This window comes from Artibeus jamaicensis, unplaced genomic scaffold (assembly GCF_021234435.1).
Source record: "Artibeus jamaicensis isolate MK-2021 breed Jamaican fruit bat unplaced genomic scaffold, CSHL_Jam_final contig_685, whole genome shotgun sequence".
Taxonomy (NCBI): domain Eukaryota; kingdom Metazoa; phylum Chordata; class Mammalia; order Chiroptera; family Phyllostomidae; genus Artibeus; species Artibeus jamaicensis.
In genome coordinates this window covers 27046852-27074442 of record NW_026521924.1, presented here as the reverse complement: position 1 = coordinate 27074442, position 27591 = coordinate 27046852, and the positions used below count along the sequence as shown (strand labels likewise).

Here is a 27591-nt window from a genome sequence, read left to right as displayed (position 1 = left end):
GTTACTGGGTACACCTTTGCAACGCAGCGTGGGGTTGTGCTGAAGACCCAGCTGCCGATCTACACCCTTTTGGGATCCACTATTAAAAACGTGAATCAGTCTTTTAACTGCCAAGAAAGGGTGATTTCTGTAAATCCAAGTCATTCCTTGTACTGATTTGTATTAATGATCACAGGTATAGATTTTTCTCAAGGAGCTTATCAGTGCAGAAAGAATATGCAGCGAGAGGTAAGCAGAGCCCTGAGGTTTTATTGGCAGTTTGACACCCATGACCCCTATCTACCGACGCCCTTTGATCTGAGCCACTTGGTAACCTCGGGGCGTCTACAGATCGTGCCCATAGGGAAGCCAGTGTTGTTTCCGGCAGAATGTTGCACACAGCAGGAGCGCCTGGACCTCGGACCACTGTCGTCCTGCCCCGTGGGGCCCCTCGAGCTATTTGGGTGGTAGTTTTGTCTGGGGAATCCAGGGGCCCTGGACGTTCACCCGTGCATTCCGCAGGGGTTTATGAGGCATCTGCTCTGTGCAATGCACTGTCCTGGGAGCGTCAGGCCCGGGAAGGATCATCCAGGTAGAGAGAACAGAAAAGGCAAAGATCTTGAGTTAGAAATGAGCGTGGTGGCTGGGGACAGAAAGGGTGCCTGTGAGCAGGCGTGGAGGGGAGACAAGAGGCCAGGAGTCCACAGGGACCAGGTCGTGGAGGGGCCTTGTGGGCTTGATGAGGGTTTTGAGTTTTAGTGAAATGGATGTAGATTGGGGTGGGGGGGTGACCTACCTCGGGTTCAGCGGGACCCCTCTGACTGTTAGGCTGAAGTTAGATTACAGGGAACAGGGACGCCCATTCAGGAGCCAGCGCCGTGACTGGGCAGGTGACCATGGGAGCTGGGACCAGAGCCGAAGGGGGGAGACCGTGATGCGCGGGTGGGAGGGGGGTTAAGGAAGAGAGGACTCCAGGGTGACTCCTGAATATCTGGCCTGAACCAGGGTGCGTCATCGAGCACCCATTTGTAGGAACAGCACATTTCGGCTGCAGCAGCATGATCCAGTCATGTCAGAATCTGACTGTAAGTTGGCACCTGTGACTTGCCAATCAAACCAACAGAATATGCAAATGGAGGAAAAGGAGCCGTGGGTGTGATGAGGACCCAGGAGAGAGTAGAGCAGAGGAAGTCGTGGCTCACTTCAAATACACAGATTCCCTCTCTTCATTTTATAGATGAAGAGACCGAGGCACAGAGAAGTGAAGGTACGTGTCCCAGGTCACACAGCTAGAACGTGGCTGAGCAGGATTTGAACCCAGAGCCCGTGGTCTTAAGCACCGCTCTGCTTATGAACCAGTCTTCTGGTGGCTGTTGTTTCTAGATTGTTAGTGTGTTTGTCAGTTTTCACTGGTACAGTTACTGTTGCCAGAAAGGTCTTTATACACGCATCTTTGCACGCACCGAGATAAAAAGTGTTTCTGAAAGGTGCATTCCAGGGAGTGGCTGTGGTGGGTGGTGAGGTAGAGCCCTCGTGTCCTGGGGCATCTGTCAGCTCCCACCCTTCCGCACTGACTCGCATAGCTCGGCACCTGCGTGCCTTCCCGTCCCCTAGCGAGCCAGCCCTGCAGTGACAGAACCGGCTGTGGAAGGAGGCTGCCCTTCGTCCAGGAGGTGAGGGGTGGGAAAGGTGGCAGGGAGCAGGGGCAGGAAAGGCTTTTTATAAACCACTAGACAGACCCAGATCAATAATGCATGTTCCCAGAAAGGCCAGCACATTATCTCACAGTCCGCGACAACTGGCACGCAGAGGGCGGTCCTAAAAAATTCATCATCTGCTATTTTCTGCCCATCCGTGTGGCGGTTCTGACGTTCTCGGGGCTGGAGACTTCGCCCCTAAGATAATTCCAGGCTTTCTTCCAGTCCCAGGACGGAAACCAGCCGTCGACCCTAATTAGGGTCTGGCTGGGGGAATTGGTGCGGGACACAGCCCAGAAGCGGGGTCCCTTATGTGGTTTCCTAATTGCAAGGCAGTGGGTGGAGGGAGAGGCATAGGTTCATTTTTCCTTTCCATCCCTGCGTTTGACACACCTCCCTGGCTTGTCACGCAGAAGCATCAAATGCACAGGGGAACTGGCCCCAGGGCATATTAGTCAATACGTGGCCTCAATTATCAATACATGTTCAAAGCCATTAGGAAAACGCCTGGATTTGGGTGACCTCAGACACCCACATGGTCTAGCTGGGCGTCTTCACCAGTAGGTAGGAGAGAAAGAAGCACACAGAAGCCAAGGTCTTGTTCACATGTGTCCTTGGGTCAGAGAGCCCATGACCCTGGGGACTGTGCCAGGACTTACTGGTTTGGTCCAATCCAGACAAACCTGCCGTGACCTCAGGGACCCAGGCAGGCTCTGAGACCCCAAGGTGAGAGAGGCAGGTCCCGGCCCAGAGCAAGGAAAGGTCTGCAGCCTCCCAGTGCCTTCTGTTCTATTTGAAATTTTCTTCAACCAGACTTACTCTTTTGAGACTTCAATATTATTTTACAAGGAGGCTCTAAATTATGACTGTAAATGAAAAACCAGGATCCACAGCCTTTGGGGAAAGGTCACCGCCAAACCTAGTACAATAAGCACAGCAGCGCTTTGACATTTCAGCAAGATGCTGCCTCCCACGAGGCTGGCGTGAGGACTGGGCACAGGGAGGAGGGGCGAGTCTCTAAAGGAAAAGTCAAGAGCTGGGACCAGAAAAAGACAGGAGGGCTGGTGTGTGACGTCCAGGAGATGCCCGTGTCTCCCTCAGCAGGCTCTGTCTGGAGCAGGGCGCCCAGAGGGTGGACCAGATTCATTCATTCCCAGGTCTTCATTGGACGCCTGCAATGCAGCAGCAAACAAAAGAAGCAAAACCTCTGCTCTTCTGGAGCTGACATTCTAGGGCAACAGTTAATAAAAAAATATATATGCAATCAAATATATAGTAAAAGTGGTGAAGAGAAGAAAGCGAGGGAGGGGAGTCAGCAAGGAGAGGGGTGGGGACAGAGAGGGATGTGACTTTATGTAGGGCAGCCTCACTGAGAAGGCACAGAAGGTAAGGGAGCCAGGCAAAGGGACTCCCCTGGGGGAGAGCGATCCAAGCAACAGTGGGTGCAAAGGCCCTGAGGTAGAAGCAGTCCTGGCAGACTCGCAGAGCAGCCCAGAGGCCTGAGTGGCAGAGCACTGTGAGCCAGGGGACAGGAGGAGGTGAGACCTGAGAGGCGAGGGGTGTTGGGAGGGTGCACCACACCAGGCCTTTGGACCAGGGAGAGGACTGTGGCTTTTTGAGTGAGTTTGACACCAGTGGAGAACATGGAGCAGAGAACGAATATCATCTAACTTATGTCTTAATGAGAGTCCTCTGCCTATTGTATATAAAGAACAGTCTAAAGGGGACCCCAGTGAGGCATCTACTGCAATGATCCAGGCAAGAGATGATGGGGGCACAGACCAGAGCGGGGAAAAGGAGGCAGATTCCGCACATGGTTAGATGGTGGAGCAGATAAGATGTACCAACGAATGCGATATAAAGTAGGAGAGATGTTGATCTAAACATCTGCAAGGAGGGATTTTCTGTTTGTGGAGATGGGAAAGCTGAGGTCGGGTCCCGATAAACTACAGACACCTGTGAACCGCCAAGAGGCACTGTCTGGGGCAGCCAGCCTTCAGAATCGAAGTTCAGGGGAGAGCCCAGGCCTGCATGGGCCTGGGGGGCCTGGAGGGGCCTGGAGGGCAGGAGGAGGAGAGCATGCTCACCTTTGCCTGCTCGGGCTTTACCGCATCCAAGACTCTCACTAGAGTCTCGGAGAGGCCTGTGACCGTAAAAATTTCAGGCCCCGGCGGGAAGGGCTGCTCGTAAAGGCTTTAGAGAGAAGGGCCTGGGAGGGTTTCTTGCCAGGCTCTTGTTTTCTGCTTCCCATCTGTGAACACAAGGAAACCACACCCTGGGCTGCAGACTGATATCCAGAAATCAGTTCTAAATTGCAGGCTCGGGTGCTTTGCAAGGGCCAAGTGGCTGGAAGCCCAGGACAGCGTGCCCAGATTCTGGACACCAGATCCGTGCTAACTTCCAACTCAGCCTCCCTGGGACAGCCACTCCTGCCATTCCCGCCGCTGCTCATCAGAGTTAGAGAAACATGTAGATGCAGGTTGTCTCGGGAAGGAGGAGGCTCACTTGGAACCGCCCTGGTGTTCAACTTGCCAAGCACATTCCTGCAAGACTCTTTTTTCAGTTCAGCAGTCCTCGGGAAATCACTGAAATTCTGGAAGCTAAGTATATCGGGATTAAGTTTGGCTACATGTAAAAGAAAGTATAAAGTAGCTTAAACAAGATAGAATTTTGCTTCCCACCCACATAAAAAGTATTTGGAAGCTGGCAGTCCAAGGCAGGCACAGTGGCTTCAAGGTTATCAGAGACCCAAGCTCCTCTACCTTTCTGTTCTACCATGACTATTGCAAGGCTCCCATCTTCAAGGTCTCATGATTCAGAATGGCTGCCTAAGCTCCATCTATCACAGGCTTATTCCAGACCAGTAAGAAGGAAAAAAGCAGAAGGACAAAAGGATGGACCTTCAAGTTAAGTTCACTCCTTTTAAGGACTTTATCCCGGCCAATCACATGCAAAACAGAGCTTACTTCCTTAGCCACACCCTCTCAGCAAGAAAGGTGGGGCACACTTAAATTTGGGTTATTCAAGTATCTTTTGTTTTTGCTACGGTGCAAGCAAGTGTAAGGAAACAGCTAGTGATGGTGTGGCACCCAAGGTGAGTTAGCAACAGTGAGGTCATCCTCACCCAAGACCAAGAGGAGCGAATGGTTCCTGGGAACTGGAGACAGAAAGGGCCACCCAGCAGGAGCTGTCACCCTCTGGGGACACCTCAGGGAAGGAGATGGAGGGATACACACACCATCCTCGGTTCACCTTTTGCTGACCTACCAGGCCCCCCACTGGCCAAACCCAGCCCGAAGCCAGAGAGTTGAGTGGCGTGTGGGCGCAGCTCCTCCTGGTCAGCTCCCTGGGCTGGGGAGCTGGGCAGAGGGAGGCTCTGGGGGCCAGGGAGGACCGCTTCCACTCGTGGCTACCAGAGAGTCTGGGAAATGTGCTCTCCTAGCTAAGTGCATCAGAGATCAAAATCAGGATGCGCTGAGAGGAAGGGGCAACATACGGGTGGGCAACCCAGGGTCTTGGCCACAGCAGAAATCCAGAGCAAGGGGCCCGGTGAGGGGCAGCGCCTCCGGCGGGGGCGGCGCAGCTGTGTGATGGGCACTGCGCTGTCAGAAGGAGTCGTGCGCATGGAACCTGGGGGAGGAGCCGAAGGAAAAGTGGGAGAGCCGTGTGGCAGGAAGGACAGCCAGCAGGACCTGGGGGTGAGCGGGAGGAGCTGGAGGGGGGGGCAGAGTGGAGAAGAGAAAGGACAGTGCAAACTCCCTGAAACGGTCTCAGCAGGTCAGGTGTTTCTTCCTGACTCATGCTTCCCTCCAGGGTGGAAAGGGGGCAGCCGGGGACAAGAGCAGGGTCAGGGAGACCAGTTGTCCAGGTGGGAGATGACGGGCGGCGGGCTGCAGAGGGAACAGGGTAAGTGATGGATGGAGCAAGTTCTGTTTTGAAGGTCTGGCAGGCAGAGCTTGCGATGGATTGCGAGTGGGAGGGGGTGAAGGAGAATCAAGGATGACTCCTAGGTTTTTGGCTGAGCTGGTGGGCAGATGGCAGCGGCATTTACAGAGATGGGAGACCGGGGGAGGAGGACCGGGTGTTCGGGCTGATGACAGACAGCAGGCTGCTTTGCCAGCGTCACCCACCAGGCCAGGGGCTAGGCGACTGGCTGGCCGTGTGTAGCCCACCCTGAAAAGTGGGCAAAATATGCTGGCAGGATAAACAGCCTCCACCAAAGGAAGTGTATTGGAGAATTATAAGTGAAAGGAGATTTTCTGGGTGGAGCTTCTCGGAGAGGAAATGACTGATGATTGCTGGGTGCCGTTGATTAGGAGGGTGACCTGCCCTTTGCCCGGGTCCCTCTGCCACGTCCCCTCCATGGAGAAAGACTGTAACAGAATTTTCTCCCTGAAGCGTCTGCCGCCAGAGCCAGCAGAAGGCAGAGGAGGAGAAATTCACTTCACGATCTGACAGCCCAATGTTCATTAATGAAATTCCAATACTCCCTCTTCGACATCTGCTTGATTCATTAGGGTTTAGGAACCATTTTCGAGCCTTGGCTTTTCGTAGCTGAAAAGAGAAATCACGTCTGACTCTGCTTTGGAACGTCAGGGATCAGGAATGGTGTCCCCCTGACCCCCACTTTGAGGAAATCTCGTTGGGGACGCAGGTCCCAGGGGCTGCCAACAGGCAGTTGGCAGTTGCTAGGGGAACAGTGGCCTCCTTCTGCCCGGATGTAGCCTCCGGTTGCCGCTGTTTGTCTCACAGGCCTTCCTGTCACCCTTCTGCTAGGGACAGGGCTCTTCTGTTGGGGTGGGACAGCCATGAAAGAGGTGTCCCATGGACAGACAGCTCACAGTCTGGCCCAGTGACATTGTGGGCATTCCAGGGGCACTCAAGGACCAGGAGAGGGCTGCACGTGCATGCCAGCCTGGAGGGTGGACACCAGTGGCTGGAAGGCGGTATGGGACACAGGCACTTTCCCACCTGTGGCCTGCGCTCAGGGACTTCCACCCCCGACCTGTCTAGGTCAAGCTCCAGTTCCAGCCTTTGCCCAGACCCACATTCTCTCTCCCCGCTCCTCCCCGGGCCACAGTAAGTGTTACTTTGTGGATTTACTTAGCTGGGCCCTTCAGCTGGACTAGAATCAGCTAAGGATTGCAAACTCCGCACCTACGGGGCCAGGCAGGTATTGCAAATGAGGGAAGGGGGCACAGTGGGGACCAAGGAGAACCGGGCGGGGCCCTCCTTACAGCCAGCCTGTGCTTACACTTGCCAGCTGGCCCATCAAGGCCAGGTCTTTGTGACTTTTTTCAAGCAAAGCCTGAAAGCTGGATTGATGTGGAATCTCCCCATTAAAGATACAAAGTTAGCATTAATTCAAAATTTTGAACACTTCCAAGCAGATCTAAAAATCAAACACCGGTGCAGACAAGCTTCTGTCCGGAGGCACACTCAGTGTGTAAGTGTGTGTTACACTATAATTGGGGGCCACAGGAATTACAAACTGTAAAAGCTGGCATGCGTGAAGGGCCTCCTGTATGCCAAGCGTTCAACGAAAGGCTTCACCTGTTTATTTCCCAGTTGGGACTCTGCCTCAGCCCAGGTGAGAGGCACCTGTGCTTGGCCACGGATTCGAGATCCAGATTTTATTTTTTCTGCATCACCCACCCTCCCTCACTCCTTTCCCACCGAAGGCCTGGCATCTCAGACTCTGATTATTTACACGTAATTTTAATTAAACAGCCCTGGCTGGTGTAGCTCAGTGGATTGAGCGCAGGCCTGTGAACCAGACAATTGTGGTTCAATTCCCAGTCAGGGCACATGCCTGGGTTGCAGGCTGGTTCCCTGCAGGCCAGTTCCCAGCAGGGGACGCACAAAAGGCAACCATACGTTGATGTTTCTCTCCCTCTCTCCTTCCCTTTTCCCTCTAAAGATAAATAAATAAAATCTAGAAAAAAAAGAAAACAAATAGGGGAAGGTATCATCTCCTTAGTTACTCAGCCAAACTAGAGCCCTTGTGCTATCAAGGGTGGGGGCCACAGGAGTCCATCTGGGGGGGGGGTGCTGCAGGGTGCACCTGCTCCCAGCTGGCACAGATGTTTAGGGCAGAAAGAGGATATTAGCCCCTAAGTCCCAGGAATGACAAAAATTGGGCCACATGTTGAATCCCGAAAGCCCCCGGCACCCGCTGAGGCCCGTGGGCGGCGATTGCTCTGACCCAGACCTCCAGACCAGAGGAGCAGCTGAACTCAGCGTGTCCTCAAATGCCCAGGTAATTCACAGGGGCGGGCAACATGGCAACAAACGCTGATTTTACTCCTTGCAAACTCACTTTGGTGTACATCAAAAAATAGACCATTAGCCCATCAAATCCAGAATTTCACATAGCTACTTAGGTTGAGATTCAAGTTCATTTTTTTTAAGTCGCTTACAGCAAAATATCAAATAAATAATAGCACAGGCGGAGAGCAGGGAGGCCCCTGAAAGGCAATCACAAAGTGAGGGAGGGGGAGGCAAATGGGCGTCACGGGGGAAACGCCACGTTCCTGGCAGGTGAGTGGTTTGGCCACCGAAACTGAAGTGCCATTGACAGGGTAGGGGCGGGGCTCCCCAGGCCCATTACAGTCACAGAGCAGTGTCAGGGTGACTACACCCCTGGCCCAGCGAGGTAGGAAGGTTTGATCATGGAAAAAAATGCGTCTGTTTTTGTCTGCCTGTCCCAGGTTTATGTTGGACGAAATGAGTTTTGGTTGGCTGGCTCGGCTCTGTTGGAAATAGCAGAACCCGGCCTTTTTATTTCTGTGTGGGCCGGTCTTCCAGGTCCCTCCCTCCCACCAGAGCCGTTCTCTGCATTATGGCTGTGCTGGGCCAGGAGGCTCGCTCTTACGTGTTTGAGTTCCAGATGTGGCTTTCCAGAGCCTCTTGGCTGTGGCAGTTTTAATAAAGCAGGTGACTGTCCCCAAGGGGAGGCTTAACATGCAGCGGTGCTTACACACAGATGCCGCTGTGATCTCACGGCGTTGTGGGACTGTGCTTTCTAGTGCCCTGACACGGCCCTCCCTCCACTGGCTGCTTCTGGGGGGGGCGGGGGTGCACACCGAGCAGGCGTGCACCGGTCATGACCAGTCAAGAGCAGCTGATCGCTCATTTCCTTTGAAATTAGTGGGATGGAGCTGTGAGCACTTGGAGACCCCAGTTTTGCACAGGTTACAAATAAAGAACGGCTCTGCAGGCTGTGCTTTTTGCCAACGCAGCATTCAGGGCCGCTCGCTGCGGGTGAATGAATGTTCACCAGGTGGCAGCCTCTCTGCTGTCCAGGAGCAGGGTCGGCGGGTCGGGCAGGTGGCCGGCTCTGTCCTTTCTGCAGTCGCTGCAGACCCACAAGAGCGGGGGTCTCATCGCCTCCTTTGTCTTCATCATTTGTGAAGAGCAGCCAGAGGGTTGATTCTGCCTGGACTGCCCTGGGTTCACTTCTTCACAGAGTATTTATTGAGCACCTACTGTACACCTGGCACTGTTCCAGTCCAGGCTGCGAGGCACAGTCAGTAATGGCAGCTCTTGTGGGCCCAGCATCTGGGGCAATGGCAGAATGACAAGCAAGAGCAATAAGTAAAAATGCACAAGTGCACTGTGGGTGAGGTAATGTACCAGAGCTGAGCATGTAAAACAAGAGGATATGAAATATCCGGGCAGGACCAGGGAGTAAAATTGTGGATGTGGTGGGCAGGGAAGGCCTCGCTGAGAAGAGGACTTAGGAGTGCAGACGAGAGGAGGGTGAGGGCCCAGCTCTGAGGGGCTGGGGGAAGGAGTCCCAGGGCAGGGGCACGGCACAGGCCAAGGCTCTGAGGTGTGAGTGAGCCTGGCTGTGCAACAGGCAGGGAGTGGAGCTGGATCCTGCCGGGCCTGCGGACAACCACAGGGGCTTCTTCTTGAGTGAGTGCTGAGGACAGGAGTTGCAACACCAAGGCCTTCAGGGATTGGTCAGGTAGTGTGGATGTGCGAAGTTGGTGTGAGACTATAAGGAATGCTGGGGAGTGTGGCCAACTAGAGAATGCATGACCTGTTTAGTGCTACTTAAAGTCAGATTTTTTAAATCCATTGCATAGAACACACATACATATATACCTACATCCAGACACAAACCAACTCGGGCTCCTGAGTTATATGGAAATCCAAAGAGTAAGATAATTTTTTGGTTATTTTAGCAGATCTCTGTTAAGCCCCCACTATGCGTTGGGCACTATCCAAGGCTTGGGGATGTGACAGTGAACAAAGCAGGCCCAAACCTCTGCCCTCGTGGAGCTGTTCCAGTGGAAGTGACAGGCAGCAAGCAAACAAGTGAACTGGGAGTGGCTTTGGGGCCTCAGGGCAGCAACTGCCCTGGGGAGAAGGGGGGCAGAAAAGGGAGTGAGGAGGGCTGGGAGTGGGGCAGTCTCAGTGCCTGGCCAGGGAAGGTGTCCCCGAGATGTCTGACGTTTGGTCACTAACCTGAAGGCGTCCAGGAAGGAGCACACCCCCTGGTGGAGGGCACCACTCAGGCCAACAGCATAAAGTGGGAATGTGGCTCTTATTCAAGCTTGGGACCTCAAGGGCATGACCTTGACCTTGATATCTCAGTTTGTGGTGGCAGGAACTGATTCGCCGGCAGAAGCCTGCCTGGAGTCCTGAGGGGCCAGGTCCCCAGGAGCGACCTGAGGCTGATGAGGCCCCAGGGCTCTGCCAGACCGAGACCAGGACCCTGAGACAGGGACCCTGAGACCCTGCGACACTCCATTAGGTTCCGGCGAGGTAGCACCTGCTGATTGAGGGAAGCCTCAAAACACCCACCGCCTGTATCCCCTCCAGAGGGAGACCACACCTGGTGGAAAGCTGGTCCCACACCTTGGGGACTTCTTATGAGAGCCTGTGACCTTAATACAGATGTTCACACAGTCCCAGGGCCTGGGAATTCCTGTTCCCACACGAAGTGTGGTCTTTCCTTTACCCACTGGGGGCAACCTTGGCCAAGGGGCTCGGGAAACACAGCAGGCTCCAGGAGGGCGTCCCTTATAAAACTGGGCTTGGAAGGCTTTGCTGTTTTCTTCAGTCATTCAGTGGCTTTGTACAAAGCATCAATTACATATTCCTGGGGGTGGAGACGTAGGCAGCACAGGATCACCTGGAACTGTCAAACCAGGAGAGGCAGCTCCTAAACAAGCAAACCAGTCAAAAAGACCATTTCAGAAGGAGACAAATATTGAAGAACCATACACTGGTGTGATAGGAAGGAAGCAGGGTGGGGGTTCCTTCAGAGGTGAGACGGCACCCTCTCATTATTAAGATCTGAGCAATGGGCCAAGCCAGCCAAAATGAAATCTCAGAAAGAGCCCCAGGCAGCGGCAATGGCAAGTGCAAAGGTCCTGGGGCAGGGGTGAGCTTGGAGCATTTAAGAAACAAGGAGGCCAGTGTCAGCCAACTGAGCAAGGGGGGGGACGAAGGAGATGAGGTCAAAGAAACATAGGAAGAGGGTTGACAGGGAAGGGAAGGTCTCGGAGGGTATTCCAGGCCACAGGGGGGAATCGGGTGTTGTTTGTGAGTGCAGTGGGGAGCCACTGGATGGGTTTAAGCATGAAGAGATGGGATCTGTGTTTGCCTCAGGGAAGCTCCAGCTCTGTGTCCCTCTTTGTCCCTCTGTGTTTGGCAGAAAGATGGGATAAAGATCTACGTAAACCTCTTCATTCCTGGGCTTCAGGGACAGGGTGCTGGGGGCCTGATCGGGTGTTTCTGGGTCACCAGGGGACTCGTGGTTGGGATCCGCCGCTCCCCAGCGAGAACCTCAAATGCTGGTGGACGCCGTGGTGCTTTCCCGTGGCCATCCGAACAAATCGCCACCAACCGGTCAGCTTAAAACAGCAGAGACTGACTCTCCCGCCGTCTGGAGACAGAGGAACGACAGGAGGGGGCAGGCAGGGCGTCAGCACTTCCAAAGGCTCCAGGGGAGAATCCTTCCCGCTCCTTCGGCCTCTGGGGGCTGCACGTGCCCCTTGGCTTGTAGCTGTGTCCCTCTCATCCCTGCCTTCGACCTCACGTGGCCGTTCCCTCTGTGTCCACGTGTCTCCTCCTTGGTCTCTTAGCAGGACACTTGTCATGGGATTGAGGGACCACCCCGGTCGTCCAGCACGATCTCACCTCAAGACCTTTCGGTGTATTCACGAAGACCCTTTTTCCAAATTAGGTCACAGTCACAGATGTCAGGGCTTACAACACAGATGCACCCTCGGAGGGTGGGCTGTCGTTCACCCCCACAGACCGCAGGGGCTGCCCGGAAAGGGGAGAGAGCGGAGGACGGCCACGGAGGGAAGAGAAATTCCACCGTTTCCGTCATCACTGTGTGTCCGGGTGCCAGCCGTAATGCATGCGCTCCTCCCACGCTGACTGAGCACCTGCCGTCTGCCACACCCCACGGGGGGGAGGACGAGCAGTGAGCCGAGCGCAGTCTCCGCCCTCCTGGGGCACAGCCGTGCGTGGGAAGCACCTGCCCACGGCAGGGCAGCCACACCCGTTCGTGTCCTCCCCGTCCCATGTGCCCTGCTCTGCTGCAGTCTCCTGGAGAAGCAAGACCCGGCGTGAAGGAAGCCACCATACCTGGTGGCGTGTAATGAAGCCCCAGTAACGTGCCGTACATGGGGCAGGAGCTCCGGGGAGCTGGAAACCAGAGTGGTCCCTGGTTTCTGCCCCAGAGAGCAGCTAGGAGGGGCACGGATCGGCGGGCCAGTTAGATCTGGGGGCAGTGGGAAGGGGCTTCCAAACCAGAGGAGCATGGGGACAGAGGGGGACAGTGGCTGCTGTGGGCATTTCGGCTGAGGAGTCACAGAGAGGGGACCAGGGGGTTGGCGTGACCAGATCTTGAAGACAGCGAACAATTCTTCGGCAGATTCCAAAGAAAACAAAGCATAATCTTCCCTCAGTTTACATAATAGTTGCTTCCAAAATATATATATGACATATTTATATCCGGGTATGTTGATATTCTGCAAAAAAATCTTCTATTTATAAAATATAGAACAGTTTCATTCTAGGCTCAGGGAACTTGATAGACGGGATTTCACCTGCACCCCGCAAACACCCAGTGCAACTGGGGGCCCAGGATGCTCCCTCGTGGTGCAGGCCCATCCCCCAGTGCCTTGCTGGCTGCTGCCCACAAATGCCAGTAGTGCCCCCTGTCTGCCCCTCCCCAGGCTTGGCGGTGCCACCCGGTTGAGAGCCTCTCGGCCATGCGCCCGTTCCTATTGTGCCACAGTGCACGAGGCAGGGTCTGCCTGCTGACCTCTCACCCGCGCTCTGGTTGCAGGGTCCATGCAGGTGATGAACAAGACCCGGCGCATCATGGAGCAGGGCGGGGCGCACTTCATCAACGCCTTCGTGACCACGCCCATGTGCTGCCCCTCGCGCTCCTCCATCCTCACCGGGAAGTACGTGCACAACCACAACACCTACACCAACAACGAGAACTGCTCCTCGCCCTCCTGGCAGGCGCAGCACGAGAGCCGCACCTTCGCCGTGTACCTCAACAGCACCGGCTACCGCACAGGTGAGGGACGCCGCGCGGCCGTGGGTGGACGGGCCGGGCAGGGGCGGCAGTGGCCCGCCCGTGTTGCGCCGGTCCTGCGGGATCACCCTAGATGACTTTGGGTGGTGCGCCGACAGCTTTTTTTTTTTTAATCTCAAAGTTGTGCATTTGTTTCTATATGCATTAGAAAAATATGGATTGATTTGCCTACAGTCATGGTAGAAAGTGGCCTTTTCAAAGGAATTTGAGTTAAAAAAGTTAAAAAGCGAGTCCACTTAAAATATGAAATACAGTGCAGAGAGAGGCCAGAAGTCCCCTGCACGAGTTTGTGTTCCCTGCAAAGGATGTCGTTGAAGCCACTGGGACTGATGCAGGGGCTTGAGACGCTAGCAGGGAAGGAGGGTCCAGAAGAATGTGGGGCCAGGGAACCGTGATGAGACCGCTGTGGAGGATGGAGAGGGGCGTAGGTGGGGATTGTGCGGCCACTGTGGAGTGGCCCAGACGTTGACGTGGCGACGACTGTGTGTCCTCACTTGGCTGTCTGCCCAACCTACACACTGTGGTGCCCTGGGCAAGAGTGAGCCAGGTCTGTGTACCTTGGCAGAGGCACTTGGTGGGTTCTGGAGACTCGGCTCCGAGGCTGGTTGCCCAAAGCAAGGGCACAATTGCAATCACTCAGCCTCCAACACCATTGCACAATCCTCCAAACTCAATTAATTTGGTTTGCTTTAATTAAAAATAAATAAGCTCTCCCACCTTGGCTCAGCAGCCGAGGCAGTTGTGGAATCAGATACTGTGGCTTGGATGTTGCAACTCCAGGAAGTGTGTCCCACTGACCAAGTACCTTTGGGGTGGGCATGTCATGAGGAAAGGAGTGATGCCTCGCTCAGCTCCAGTCACAACTGGAGCTGTGTGGCTTCCCTCGGTGACAGGGCGAGGCCATGAGCACAGGGAGGGGAGCAAGGTGGTGACAGGAGACTTTTTGCCGACTCACTTCACCGCCTCTGTCACCCCGAACATGGGTCCTACAGAGAGCACTGGGAAGGCCTCCATCCCGAACACAGGCCTGCGTTGGCCCTGGGTCTCTGCAGAGAGTCGCGTGTCACAGTTCACCAAGGACCACCGTGCAGGTGGCTGTGGGGACCTGGATGTAGGTACAGAGGGCAGGGTGCAAGGAGAGGGCGGGCTGCAGCAGACCAGAGGGCGCACCAGTTGCAAGGAGCATCTTCCCCTCGAGTCCAGGTACAGGAGGTCCTCGAAAAACATCCCTTTGTTCAGTGTCGTTTCGTTACAATGTTGGTGAGAGGCTGTGAGAACTTAACTCTGGTTTCTATCAATTAGCCTGTGGTCAGACTGGTTTCAGCGTGCGTTATTATTTCCCTTCAGGTTGCAGACCCTATCAACGGTGATAAGTGAGGACTGACTGTAATTAGAGCCGTGGGTGCTAAGGGTGGCCAACCTTCAGCTATTTCTACTCTGAGCTTTTTGCTGAAATCGGCTGAGTTCAGAAATGTTGGCAAAACTCAGTGTTAACCATGAGCCAAACAAAACATGCCTGCAGGCCGAGGGCGGCTCACGGGCCCTCTCTACAGCCTCTGGCCAAAAGGCCTGTGTGGGGACCTTTAGCTTTGGATGCCAAAGAGGAGTGAAGCCCCTAAGAGAGTTCACATCAACCCCCCTCATCTGAAGGCCAGGACATGGGCAACCCAGAAAACAGGTTCACCCAGAGTCATTAAAATGACACCCTTGTGGCTTCTTTAAAATGGAAACAAGCCTGAGAGGGTTCACAGGGATGGACATCGCATCCGTCAGATTGGAAGGAAACACATGCCCCGCAGTGTTTAGGGGTTCGTGGGGAGAGCCGAAGCCCAGGGCTTTGGAATCATGCAGCTGGTGCGAGGAAAGGGACCGTCCCTCAGGAGTACTCTTCAAAATTGGTTTCTTATCCTTAAACTTACACAAGTCCCCAAAGAGCTATTTCCCTAAAGAGCAGCTTTCCCTATACTCGGCTTAATTACCATGGCCTCGGCGAAGACTGGGAACCTAATGTCAGCTGCAAGTTTCTATACACAGAACACTTGTTTTTTTGTAAAACTGTCACTGAGAGCTTTATTTGTCATGTTGAGAAGGCCTCTTTATAGCAGGATCTACAAGGAACCCCATTCGAACCTGAGTCTCAGAACTGAGGATCCTAAAAAATGTTCTTACTTGGAACTGGTATACTCCCAGTCAAGAGCTACGTACCATGTATACTTTCCCTCTTTGCCCTGGCAGCTAGGAAGCTCATATTTGAGTTTTACATTAAGCCGCTACTTAAAGTGAAAACATTTTAAAGCTACCACCACCTAATATTAGTTATGTCGGGCACTGCTATTTGATTGTGCAAAATGACAAGGAAATTACAATAAATTCAGAATCCCTCTTCAATTAATTTGGTTTTTGTGACTCACATTAGAAAACAGAACTTTTTAGTCCCCCTGCCAAGACCAGTGGTTATCTGTTCTTGCCGGGTCTCAGACACGTTAAACCCTGCATTCTTGTGCAGGGCAGCTGGGTGAGTTGGTTTTGAGCTTGTGTGTGAGACTCCCAGGATGGCGACCGTTTATTAGAAGTCCATGCTGCTGGCCGAGGGGAGGGGGGCGCTGCCCCTCTCAGACTCATGAATCGATCAGAGACTCAGCCCGTTTTTTTTATTGAGATATCATGGACATTCTATCAGTTTCAGGTATGCAACATAATGGTTCAATATTTGTGTATATTGCAAAATGATCACCACAACGATTAGTTAGCATCTCTCTCCAGGTGTATTTACAGACTGTGTGTGATGAGGACTGTTCAGATCTACTCTCTTAGTCTCCAAACACGCAAAACGACAGCATTAACTGCGGTCACTGTGCTGTCCCATGCATCCCCACGGTTCGTACCTTTTGGCCCCCCTTCACCCATTTCGTGTACCCCTAAACCCCTGCCTTTGGCCACCGCCAGTCTGTTCTCTACATCTGTGAGCTTAATTTTTTTTTAGATTCTACATGTAAGTGATACCACATGGTAGCTGTCTTTCCCTGTGTGACTTATTCCACTTAGCATAATGCCCTCAAGTTCCATCCATGTTGTCTCAAATGGCAAGGTTTTCTCTTTTTTATGGCTCAGTAATATTCCACTGTGCATGTGTGTGCCTTTATCCCTTCATCCACTGGCAGACACAGGTTGTTTGTATATCTTGGGTAAATAATGCTGCAGTGAACACGGGGGTGCATATATATTTTTCAGGTCGTGTTTTCATTTTCTTTGGATAACTACCCAAAAGGGAAATTGCTGGATCACATGGTGGTTCTATTTTTAAATTTTTTGAGGAAGCTCCATAGGATTCTATTTTTCCATAGTGGCTGCAGCAATTTATGGTCCCGTAAACAGGGCACGAGGGTTCCCTGTACGCTGGGTTCCCAGCAGCGCTTGTGGCTGCCTGTCTTGTTGATGGCCGTTTTAACAGGTGTGGGGTGACATCTCACTGTGGTTTTGCGTGTCCCTGATGATTAGTGGTACTGAGCATCTCTTCATGCACCTGTTGGCCATCTGTAGTTGTTTTTCAGGAAAATGTTTATTCAGATCCCCTGCTCATTTTTATAATCAGAATGTTTGTTTTTTCGCTGTCGAGCTGTGTGAGTTCTTTGAAGGTTTTGGAAATTAACCCCTGATCATACACATGATTTGCAAATCTCTCCTCCCGTTCGGTAGGCTGCCTTTTCACTCTGTTGATGGTCCACTTTACTGTGCAGAGACTTTTCAGTTTGATGGATTCCCATTTGTTTTTGCTTCTGTAGCCTTTCCTTTTGGTGAGAAATCCCGAAAGAAATCATCACAAAGGCTAATGTGTCTAGTCATGGTTTCAGGTCTTATGTTGAAGTTGTTAGTCCGTTTTGAGTTATGTGTGGTGTAAGACAGCGGTCTGGTCTCATTATTTTGCATGTGGCTGTTTAGGTTTCCTACCACCATTTCTTAAAAAGACTGTTCTTTCCCCATTATATTTTCCTGGCTCCTTTGTCATAAATTAATTGACCATTTATGCATGGCTCTCTATTCTGTTCCATTGACCTAAGTGGGTTTTTTTTAATATTTTATTTATTTATCTTTAGAGGGGAAGGAGAGAAGCATCAGTGTGTGGTTGCCTCTCGTGAGTCCCCTGCTGGGGACTGGCCTGCAACCCAGGCGTGTGCCCTGACTGGGAATTGAACCGCGATCCTTTGATTTACAGGCCCACACTCAATCCACTGAGCTACACCAGCCAGGGCCTGACCTAAGTGTTTTCATGCCAACAACATACTGTTTTGATTACTGTAGCTTTGTGATGTAGTTTGAAATCAGGTGGCATGATGCTTCCAACTTTGTTCTTCTTTCTCAAGATCACTTTGGCCATTCAAGGTTTTTTGTGGTTACGTACACATTTTAGGATTCTTTGTTCTAGTTCTGTGAAAAATGGCATTGGAATTTTGATAGAGATTGCATTGAATCTGTGTGATCCCTTTGGGTGGTGTGGGCATTTTAACAATACTAATTCTTCCAATCCATGAGCACATGAAAATACCTTGCCATTTATTCGTGATTCCTTTAGTTTCTTTCATCAGTGTCTCATAATTTTCCCAGCAGAGGTCTTTCCCCTCCTTGGTTAGATTCATTCCTAAGTATTTTATTCTGAGATGGTAGTAAATGGGATTGCTTTCTTAATTTCTCTTCCTGGTACTCTGCTATTCGTGTATAGAAACACAGTGGATTTTTGCACATTGATTTTGCATCCTGCAACCTTACTCAAGTCATTTATTAGTTCCGAGAGGTTTTTGGAAGAGCTTGAATAGCCATCCTTTAAAAAGGTTTCCTGTGTAGATTATTATATCTGCAAATAGTGACAGTTTTACTTCTTCCTTTTTTATTTGGATGCCTCTTATTTCTTCTGCTTGCCTAATTACCCTGGCCAGGACTTTTAATACAGTGTTGAATGGAAGCGGTAAGCACGGGCACCTTTGTCTTATTTTGGATCTTAGAGGAAAAGCCTTCCCCGTGCGGTACGGTGTTCACTGCGAGCTTTCATGCGTGGCCTTTATTATTACCGATTAGTTCAGTACTAGGTTGTTTAGCGTCCACATGCTTCCGAATATTCCAGTTTTCTTGTCATTCATTTCTAGATCCCTACCACTGTGGTCAGAAAAGGTGTTTGATATGATTTCCATTTTCTTACATCCGTTAAGACTTGTTTTATGACCTAACATACGATCTGTCCTGGGGACCGTTCCATGTGCACTTGAGAAGAACATGTGTTCCATTGCTTGTGGATGATAAAGTCAGTTCTTATCTATTAAATCCCATCTGCTATAAAGCGTTGTTTAAGGCGAATGTTTCCTTATTGATTTGCTGTCCAGGCGATCTACCCGTGGATGAAGGTGTGGTGTTATTGTATTGTATGTCTCTCTCTTTACATCTGTTCATATTTGCTTTATATATTTAGGTACTCCTAAAAATTTTTTAAAGTTTTCATTTATTTTTAGAGAAGGGAAGGGAGGAAGAAAGAGAGGAGGAGAAACATCAACGTGTGGTTGCCCGTACTAGGGACCGGCCCGCAACCCAGGCGTGTGCCCTGACTGGGAATTGAACCAGTGACGCTTTGGTTCACAGTCCGACACTCAATCCACTGAGCCCCACCCACCGGGGCAGGTGCCCGTAAATTGATCAGAGACCCAGCTTTTTTCTATTTCTCCTTATTTCCCATTGACGAGAAATAAGTCAGATGAACGCACATGACTGCAAAGGAGCCTGGGGAATGTAGTCTTTTTCTGGGTGGCCATTTGCCCAGCTAAAAATTCTTTTACTGTGGGAGAAGAAGATGAATACTGAGGGAGGATTAAAGGCACAACCTCAGTAACGGTTCTCAGGGATTTGTGTGTGTGGCACCGTTTTGAATACAGGACGTCAACGTGAACCGTGGAAGACCAGAACCAGAAAAATCTTCCTTAAGTAGACCAACCGTCGGTCAATATTTCATGTAAATAGTTTTCTAATGTCTTTAGTTGGGCTTTTTTATTTTGAAAAAAATTACAAAAATTTGAAAAAAAACTAACATCTAATAGTCTTCAACAAAGGTCGGGCTATAATTGTCACTAACAGGTTGACTGCTTAAACAACTTGATGAAGTGTTCGTTGGGGATGGGGTGTAACTTGTCCAGCAAATTTCAATGACAGCGTAACGTAACATGGTGCTATTCGCCTCCGGCTTGCACAGTAGTATCGCGAGGAGTCATTTCCGCAGAATGATTTTTCATCCTTGATCCCTTTTCCCGGGGCCTCTCTGAATCCTTTGACATCTGAATCTTCCCTCGTGAAGTGCTTGTTACCTCACCGTCATTTTCAGTGGTCTCTCTGTTAATTATCTCACAGCCCAGATTATTGTTTGTCAGTGGATTTGCTGGTGCTTCAAGCTGTCCTTCAGCATCGCTTTAATTAATTTCACAAAACCGTGCGTCTTTCACAAGATTTGCGATTTTATCTTGCAGGGATCTTGCTTGGTGCTGTGTTTGCAATAGAAATTGACCGAGAATGAAGGGGGAGCAGCTGAGTGTAAGCCGGATAAATAGCAGTTTGTTCATGGATATTTCTGGGTGTTGGCTTCCTCTAAACTTGGAGACTTGGATCTCAAACGTAACAACCTTTGAAAGGGTAAATTGCACACTCAGCTTTAACAAAATGTATACAGTAGCCGTCATTTAGCACATTTGCACTGCCCTGACGGTGGTCCCTCATATGCACACGAGGCAAAGTTGTATAGTGTCCTTGGAATGAGCTGCCTCTTTGCAAAGTCGTTGAGAGCAAGAGTTCTGCCCAGCTGTGAGGACAGGCTCCATCACTTACTAGTCGAATACACTTGGACAAGTTATTTAATTTCTTCATCTTGGTTACCTCTCCGAAGGATAATAGTGTTCCTTAGCTCATAGGGCTTTGTGAGGATCAAGCATGTTAAGACAGTGACGCATAGTAAACACTTAAGAAGTGTTAGCAGTGATGACAGTGACCGTTTGCGTGGGTAGCACAGCATTCCACAGCCCACCCCAGATCCGTGCTGCAACAGTGCACAGCATGTTGCTTGGACAGCGTGGGGACCGGTGGTACACGTGTATTGGAATGTGGCGGCATGTGCTCAGCATCTCCGCTAATCAGCGAAGTGCAAACTCAGCCCACCGTGAACTGTCCGGTTTCACCAGTTACCATAGCGAATATCCAGGGGTCCTGCAGGGGGGGCGTGGGAAAGCAGGAAGTCGCGTACACTAGAGTTGGGGGTGCACACTGGCACCTCCACCTCAAAGAGCAACTTGGCAGTTCCTAGCAGAGCTGAAAATGTGCCGACCCTTCCGTTCAGCATCTCTTCTCCGGCTCTTGCCCCTCCGTCCTGAGGAGGTGCCGTGTGAGTTCTGTTTGCGCAAGGAGAGGACACTTCCTGGTGACTTCATGGCCACTAGATGGTTTGCAGGTCCACGTCACAGAAACCCCAACTCCAAGCAGTTTTAACGAGATACTGAATTTTTTGCTCCCTAACCTGAAAAGGTGACCTGTAGGCAGAGGCAGGTCCTGAGGTCTCCCAGTATCATGATCTTATCACGAAAGCGTGCGGTTTCAAGATGATGGCTGGTGCTTCTGGGTGCTAGGTACCTCTTCCCAGGATGCCAGAGTAGAGAGATGTTTTTTACTTGGACCACAGCGCACCACCTGAACCAGTCACCCTGGAGAGTGGACGGGCTGAGCTGATGAGCTCAGCCTCCATCACCTGTTGCTGGAGCAGCCGTGGAGGCAGTGTCCCCCAGCAGCTGGACCCCCGAGTGGAGATGGAGGGCTGTTGGGGAGGACAGGGAGGAAGACCCTACTGCGGCGGCGTCACGAGTTTCCACCGCACTGCTGTTGGTAAAATAATAAATGGATAAGTAAATAATAGAAACTCCCTCTTTTCCGGCCCTTTCTGGCAAGGCAGACAGGAGAGCCCACTTTATTCTCATCGGGGTGACGCTCTTTTGTCCCCATCGCCATCCCAACCTGGCAGTTCCGAGCTCGTTCCTCCGCCCAGCGCCTGCCCTGTGGTGCAGACTTTTGTGGAGACGTGAGCGTTGATGGGAAGCCTTCTTCCCTCCCTCGTCCTGTTCCGGGATGCGCTGGGACAGGGGAGCGTGCCCCTCTGCCACACACCCAGCCCGTGCCGGGCTCCCGGTAGGAGTTGTTTGCAGATTCGTCCCCCACTACGTACCCCGATTATTTTCGCTCTTCTCCTCACACAGTGCTGGGGAGGGAGGTCAGCGGGGAGCCTGCGCTACTTGGCTGCCAGCTTCAGACAGTCACCCGGGGGGTGTTGGGGGCGGCAGGAGGGCAGAATGGCTTTGGCCGGGCACTGGGGCATTCACTGCTGGCATGTGGAGGCAGGTGTGCGTGCGTGACGTGTCTTTTCCCACAAGCGGTTTCAGGGCCACAGAGGCGTGAGGGCTGGTGCTCAGCACTTGTCCCCCCCTCCCCCCCGACCCCTCTGTTCGGATCCGCCCCACCTGTGCCCTGAGCTCCACACACCGGCATCCAGCTGCCTCCTTGACACCTGCCCTGGACACCTGCCCTGGACACCTGCAGACCTGTCCTGTCCCTCCCTCCCCGGGTGCCCCTCGCCATCTTCCCCTTGGCCAAACCCTGAATGTCACTCTTCATTATTTTTTCTCCCTTTTGTTCCCCATTCGATTACCTGCAGAACCCATCAGCGCTCCCTCCACGATGTTCCAGACCCGCTCTGCCACCATCACCTCTCGCCTGGACGGCCCCTCCTCCGCCCCGGCCTCCCTGCATCCCACCCAAAAGAGGGTTCCCTTTCCCTCTTTATTCCCCTTCGGAGCCCTTGTCAACACTTAACATATATTTGTTGTCCGACCTCCCAAGTTAAATTATTTCCCTGGTCTCCTTCCCTGTTCCCTGCCCCGGTTCCTGCTTCATCCGTCCCTCTGGCCCTTTCCGCCACTGACTGGTTACTTTGCCATTTTATCTGGTTGGTGGTCTCGCTTGTAAAGCATCGGCTCCGTGGAAGTGGGGCCATCTAGTCTGTCCTCCCCACTGTCCCCGTGTCCGGAAGGTGGCCTGCCTAGAGGAGGTGCTCAGGGAGCCTTCGCAGGGTGTGTGGCTGAATCTGCATGTTCCAGGGCCGGCAGCCCCCTGCCTGCCCCCATCTCTTCTAGACTCCTTTCTCCTCTCCTGTTTCTCTGCCCCCACCCCCGCCCCTGTCCCCTTGGCCTCTCCTTTTTCTCCTTGGCCCCTCGGCACACACAGAGAAGAAAGGACTTCGCTTCTTCCGGGGCCCCCTTCCCGGGCCCCTCATGCAGCTGTCCTGCCTTCACAATGGCGGCCTTTCTCCTGCCTTCGCTCCCCACGCCCTTCCTCTCCCCTCCAGCGCACACCCGCAGCTGCCTCCTTCCGTCTGCCCAGCTGCCCCTCTGCCTGCTCCCTCTCTGGGGGGTGGGTGTCACGGCAGACTGTCTTCATTCACCCCATGCAGGAGGCCCACCTCAAGCAGCAGGGGACTGTCCCTGTCCCTCTGCTGACACCCAGGACCCCACCTTCCCCACCGCGGAAGTCTAGGCATCCGCAGGAGTCCAGCAGCCCCTCCCAGGACCCAGGCTGGCCCAAGGAAGGTGTCCCTGGGAGGCAGACATTTGCCGCCTCCACACCCATCTTCAAGCTGAATCTCTTTGAACTGCCAAGTTAATAGCCGCTCCCTTTCTCCGAGACCTTCACCTTTTGAAACAAGTAAAACATCGGCGGGGGGGGGGGGGGGGGGGGGGGGGGGTGTAGAGAATTAGGCTCTGCCTCTTACTCCTTTGCCACTTTAGCTGAGACCTGGCCCCCTCTGGGCCTCAGTTTCCCCATCTGTGCAACAGAATTGCTACATGAAGTCACCCAAGGCCCTTGATATGACATCACCCTGAGGGTCATGTGACCAGTGCCCCCAAACTCGGGTGGAGGGGTTCCCTGGGGCTATGACGGGAAAGGCCACTTGGAAAGAGGAAGATGGTGCTCTTGCGTCTCAGCTTTTCAAAGAGTCTCAGCTTTTCAAAGACAGGGTGTGAGGCTGACAGGCTGAGGTTCCTGTTGGTGCAGGGAAGCACTTTAGAACGCTCCGCCCCAGCCCCTGGGCTGGGGAGCTTGTCTCCTGGGGCCGCCATCACCCAGGTCCACCAGCTGGGCGGCTGGACACAACGGGAATGTCTTCTCCCGCCTTTCTGGAGGCTGGAAGCCCCAAATCAAGGGGCATCAGGGCCACACCCCCTCTGAAGGCTCTCAGGGTGAACCCTTCCTCACCTCTTCCAGCTCCTGGTGGCTGGCCCCTGGCAGTCCTCCCCCCAGTCTCCGCCGTCATCTCTGCAGGGCCTGCCTCCTGTACGTCCCCGCCCTCTACGTGGTCTTCCATCTGCATGCCCTGAACTAATGTCCCTCTTTTTACAAGGACACCAGTCACTGGACAAGAGCCTACCCTGGTCCAGTAACACCTCATTCTAACTTGGTGGCATCTACAAAAACCCTGTTCCCAAATAAAGTCGCCTGCCCAAGTACCAGGGTTTGAACTTGCACATACGTTTTCAGGGCCGCAATTCCACCCACTCCTGCTGGGCTCTTCCGCACACACCACCTTATTTCATGCTCACAAAGGTGTGTGAGCCTCCATGGAGTAAATGCCCCGCCCACCACCACCCCCTGCAGGCGAGCAGGGACTCTCAGACAGCCAGCGCCCAGCCTTCCCCACCCACCCCGAGTGCCGAACAGCGTGGCCTCCAGGCGTGTCAGCTCTGTGCTTTGGTTTCACTCAAACCCTTGTGACCGTGGAAATCAAAATGAAAGTGAGAGACAGGACACCTGTGTGAGGAGGCTGTGTAAACCCTACCCGCCAAGCTGCAGGCGGCTTCAGGGAGTTTGCAGGGTAGTGTGACCTGCCACACCCCCTTCCCGGTGTCAGCTTTGACCCCCCAAACACCCCGGAAGGGCTTAGACCAAAGCTGCAGGGCGCAACACCATAGCCACCGGGAGCTTTTTAACATCACTGTAAAGTGTATCGGATTTAAGATTCCATTTCTCAGTGGCTCTGGCCACGGTGCAAGTGCCCCTGGGCACACCGGGGTGCCGGATTGAACGGTACGGAGAGAGAGACATTTCTGTCGTGGCGGGAAGTTCTGTTGGACGGCCCTGCAGTAGCATGTAACGCAAGTGAAATCTTCTTGGAAGGGGGCACACAAACCTTTGGGAACATAATGGTAATATAAACAATAACAAAAACTGCAGCTTATTACTGAGCATTTACCACGCCCAAACCTATGCCCGGGGCTCACACAAGCCTGGGAGGTGACTGCCGCCCCCTCCTTATTCCTGCGTCATCTCCCAGGCCCCGAGCGCGGGCACCTAGGTCTTTACCTGCCTCTCCGAGTCCTCTTACCTGCCTTCCCTGCAGTCCACCCTGTGGCTGCGCCGTGGGTCCAGGCTTCAGGTCAGGTGCCACCTGGACGCCTGTGGGCCCCATCTGTCCACAGACAGGGCCTTGTCCTCTGAGCGTCCAGCACATCCCTGCCTTGGCCGGCAGGGCATGACCAGCGTACACTGCGGGCCCTTTCAGAGTCCACCTGCGCTGTCCCAGAGAGAGCAGAGTAGCAGGCGAGAGGGCTTTCAGCAAAGGAGGGGAAACCGGGCACCCCATGCATCCCTCTCCGCCAGGCTGAGGAGGGGTCCACTCTCTGCCGTGTGTGTGGGAGCCTCGTCCATCCAGGGAACCCAGTACACAGAGAGGTGGGGGGTGTCAGGGATCAGAGCTGGATGTGCCCATTGGGTGATGACCGGGCCCTGAGTTGCCAGATCTTCTGATTTGTCAAAAGTGCGATATCCAGCGTTTTGTGTAAAATTGCCTGGTTTTCAAATGTGGACTCTTTGCTCTAGTTTTGAAGAATAAATAAAAATACCAGTCAGGCAGGCCCAAAGCAAACACGCCTGTGGGATGGACTCAGCCCACAGGCCACTGGTTTGCACACTTTTTTCTAACCTGGTGGTTCTCAAGGGAGCACACCACCCCCTAGGGATTAAAATCTGTGAAGGCATTTCCTGTGGTTACAAAGGTTGGAGGATGCTACTGGCCCCCTAGGAGCAAAGACCAGCGAGCTTTGCTGCCCTGCTCTGTGCTGAGAGCCCCACACGGCCCCCGAGTTGCGGTGCATTCCACGTGGCCTCGGTTTCCTTACCAGATCATCTGTGAGTGGATTACTTATGCTGTCTGAACCTTGACCCTATGACCAGTTTACATGAACACCAAAGGTTTTGTGCAGTTTTAATGTGGCCTGAGTTTTCCAGGGAAGTAAGTGATAGAATGTAGAAAATACTATATTTGAATACAAAACTTTCCCAGGAGTTACTACCTGTCGCTGAGAGTCCTTTACTGATGGCCCTGCTGCCCAAAGCATTTGAATTGCAGATGCCGCCAGCCCACCTGGCTGCCTCACTCACCGAGAATCCAATCCGCATCCCGGTGACGGCACCCGACGGCCCCATCGTGTCCCCTGGATGGATGTGCTCGAGGGTTCCCACTGACATTTGTCTTTATTATGAATTGCCTTCCTTTTATTTTTCTTACAGATTGCAGCTAGGGCATGGTATTGATTTTTTGGAGATGATGTGCGTAGGTAGCGCTCGTCACCTATAAATTTCCTTTCAGGAAAATAAGGGAGCGTTACACAGCATTTGTCATGGAAATGGGACATCCGTCTGATGGCATTGAGAACAGCTCTTTGAAGGATCGGCTTAGTGTCTCATTCCTCCAAGGCGATAATTAAATATCCATCGATTGATGGCCTCCTGCGGCCTTGTTCTGAGGGTCTGTGGTGGGCTCTCTCCCCCTCCTCTGTCCCATCCTCCTGGGAAAAAAAAACACGCTTTAATTTTTTTTTGATCCTCACCCAAGAGTATATTTATTGATCTGAGAGAAAGAGCAGGGAAGGGGAAGAGAGAAACATCAGTGGGTTGCCTCTTGTAGGCGCCCTGACCAGGGATCCAACCTGCAACCTTTTGGTTGCACCAGAGAGCGCCTCAACCCACTGAGCGACCTGGCCAGCGCCAAAACCACATGTTAAAGGGGCAAAAAGATTTTCAGATATAGCTCATCTCGATCTTGACTCAGCAGGTGATAAAACCTGTCGCTAGGGCTGGGGGAGCCCTCGGGCCTCCCCAACACTAATCAAGTTTCTGGGAAATAGAGGGACCCTGGTCCTCATTTGCTGGAACTGAGTGACGCTCCCTAGGAGTGGGTGGCTAGCATTTAATTAAAGGCCCAAGCAGCTTGCCCTCCATGCCTCCAACAGACAGGAGGCTTATAAAGCCCAGGGCCTCGGGGTTGTCCGAAGCCCAGCCTTCCTCAGTAGCAGTGACCTTGCCAAAAACAGGCAGATGGAACACAGGAGTTTGTGAAGGGATATGGCAAGCCACAGCCCTCAGCCTTCCCTCTAATCATTGGCTTGTCCCTGCATCTTCCCAGGCATTTAGCTGTTCCTCCTCTTCTGCCCAGCCTCCAGAGGAAGCTTTGAAAAATGGAAATCTGACCATGCCACTCCCTGCTTTCAGCCCTCCGCTGCAGCCCATTGCTCTTAGGATAAACTCCTATTCTCGCCATGGCTGCCAAGACCTTGCACCACCTTGGCCTGGCACCTCTCCACATCTCCTGCCTCTCTTTATTTCTTTCTAATGGCGCCTCTTTGCTGTTCCTCCAACATTCCAAGCCCATACCTGCCCCAGGGCCTTTGCACCTGCGGTTGCCTCTGCCTTCAGCACCACTCACGTAGCTTTCTTGAGTCACCATTCACCTTCCATCTCTAACATCCCTTCTGCATCAGTTAGCCCTCCCCCTTCCCTGTCGCCCTTGACCATGCATCTGTTTTTTGTTCCTCAGAGAACTTATATTATCTTGATATAATATAAGTGAACTTATAGAGAACTTGATATTATCTCAGGTGTCTTGAACTTATTTCTTGCCTGTTCTGTTCACTATGTCCCCAGATCCAAGAGCAGTTACCTGGCAGGTATTGGGTACTCAGTACCCAATATTTGAACGAATGGATGACTCTTAGGCCTTAGGCTTGAAGTAAGCAGAAAATGAGAACTAAGTGGAATTTGGATTACTATCTCACTTTTCTAGCATTAAAAACTACAGTTGAAATTAGTTCAGGCAAATTTAGCTGAGTCCCAGTACTCAAACGTTGTCATCAGAACCCTGTCGTTTTGCTTGTTGAATGTTCCTCCATTTGGGTTGGCTTTCTTCTTAGGAAGGTTCTCCTTTGTGGTGTTCAGATCATC

The 27591-nt window shown here is 52.5% G+C and overlaps 1 protein-coding gene across 5 annotated transcripts in view; it reads left to right on the top strand.

Moving 5' to 3' along the window:
- The window catches only part of SULF2 (sulfatase 2), a 97144-nt gene that overhangs the window by 26289 nt on the left and 43264 nt on the right, over positions 1 to 27591 (top strand). For all 5 annotated transcript variants that reach the window (XR_008392682.1, XM_053671394.1, XM_053671393.1 and 2 more), the window contains exon 3: positions 12994 to 13233. Coding sequence is in view for 4 of the 5 variants with exons in the window: in XM_053671394.1 (XP_053527369.1) it covers positions 12994 to 13233 (240 nt within the window). In the remaining variant the exon portion in view is untranslated. The remainder of the gene's footprint in view (positions 1 to 12993; positions 13234 to 27591) is intronic.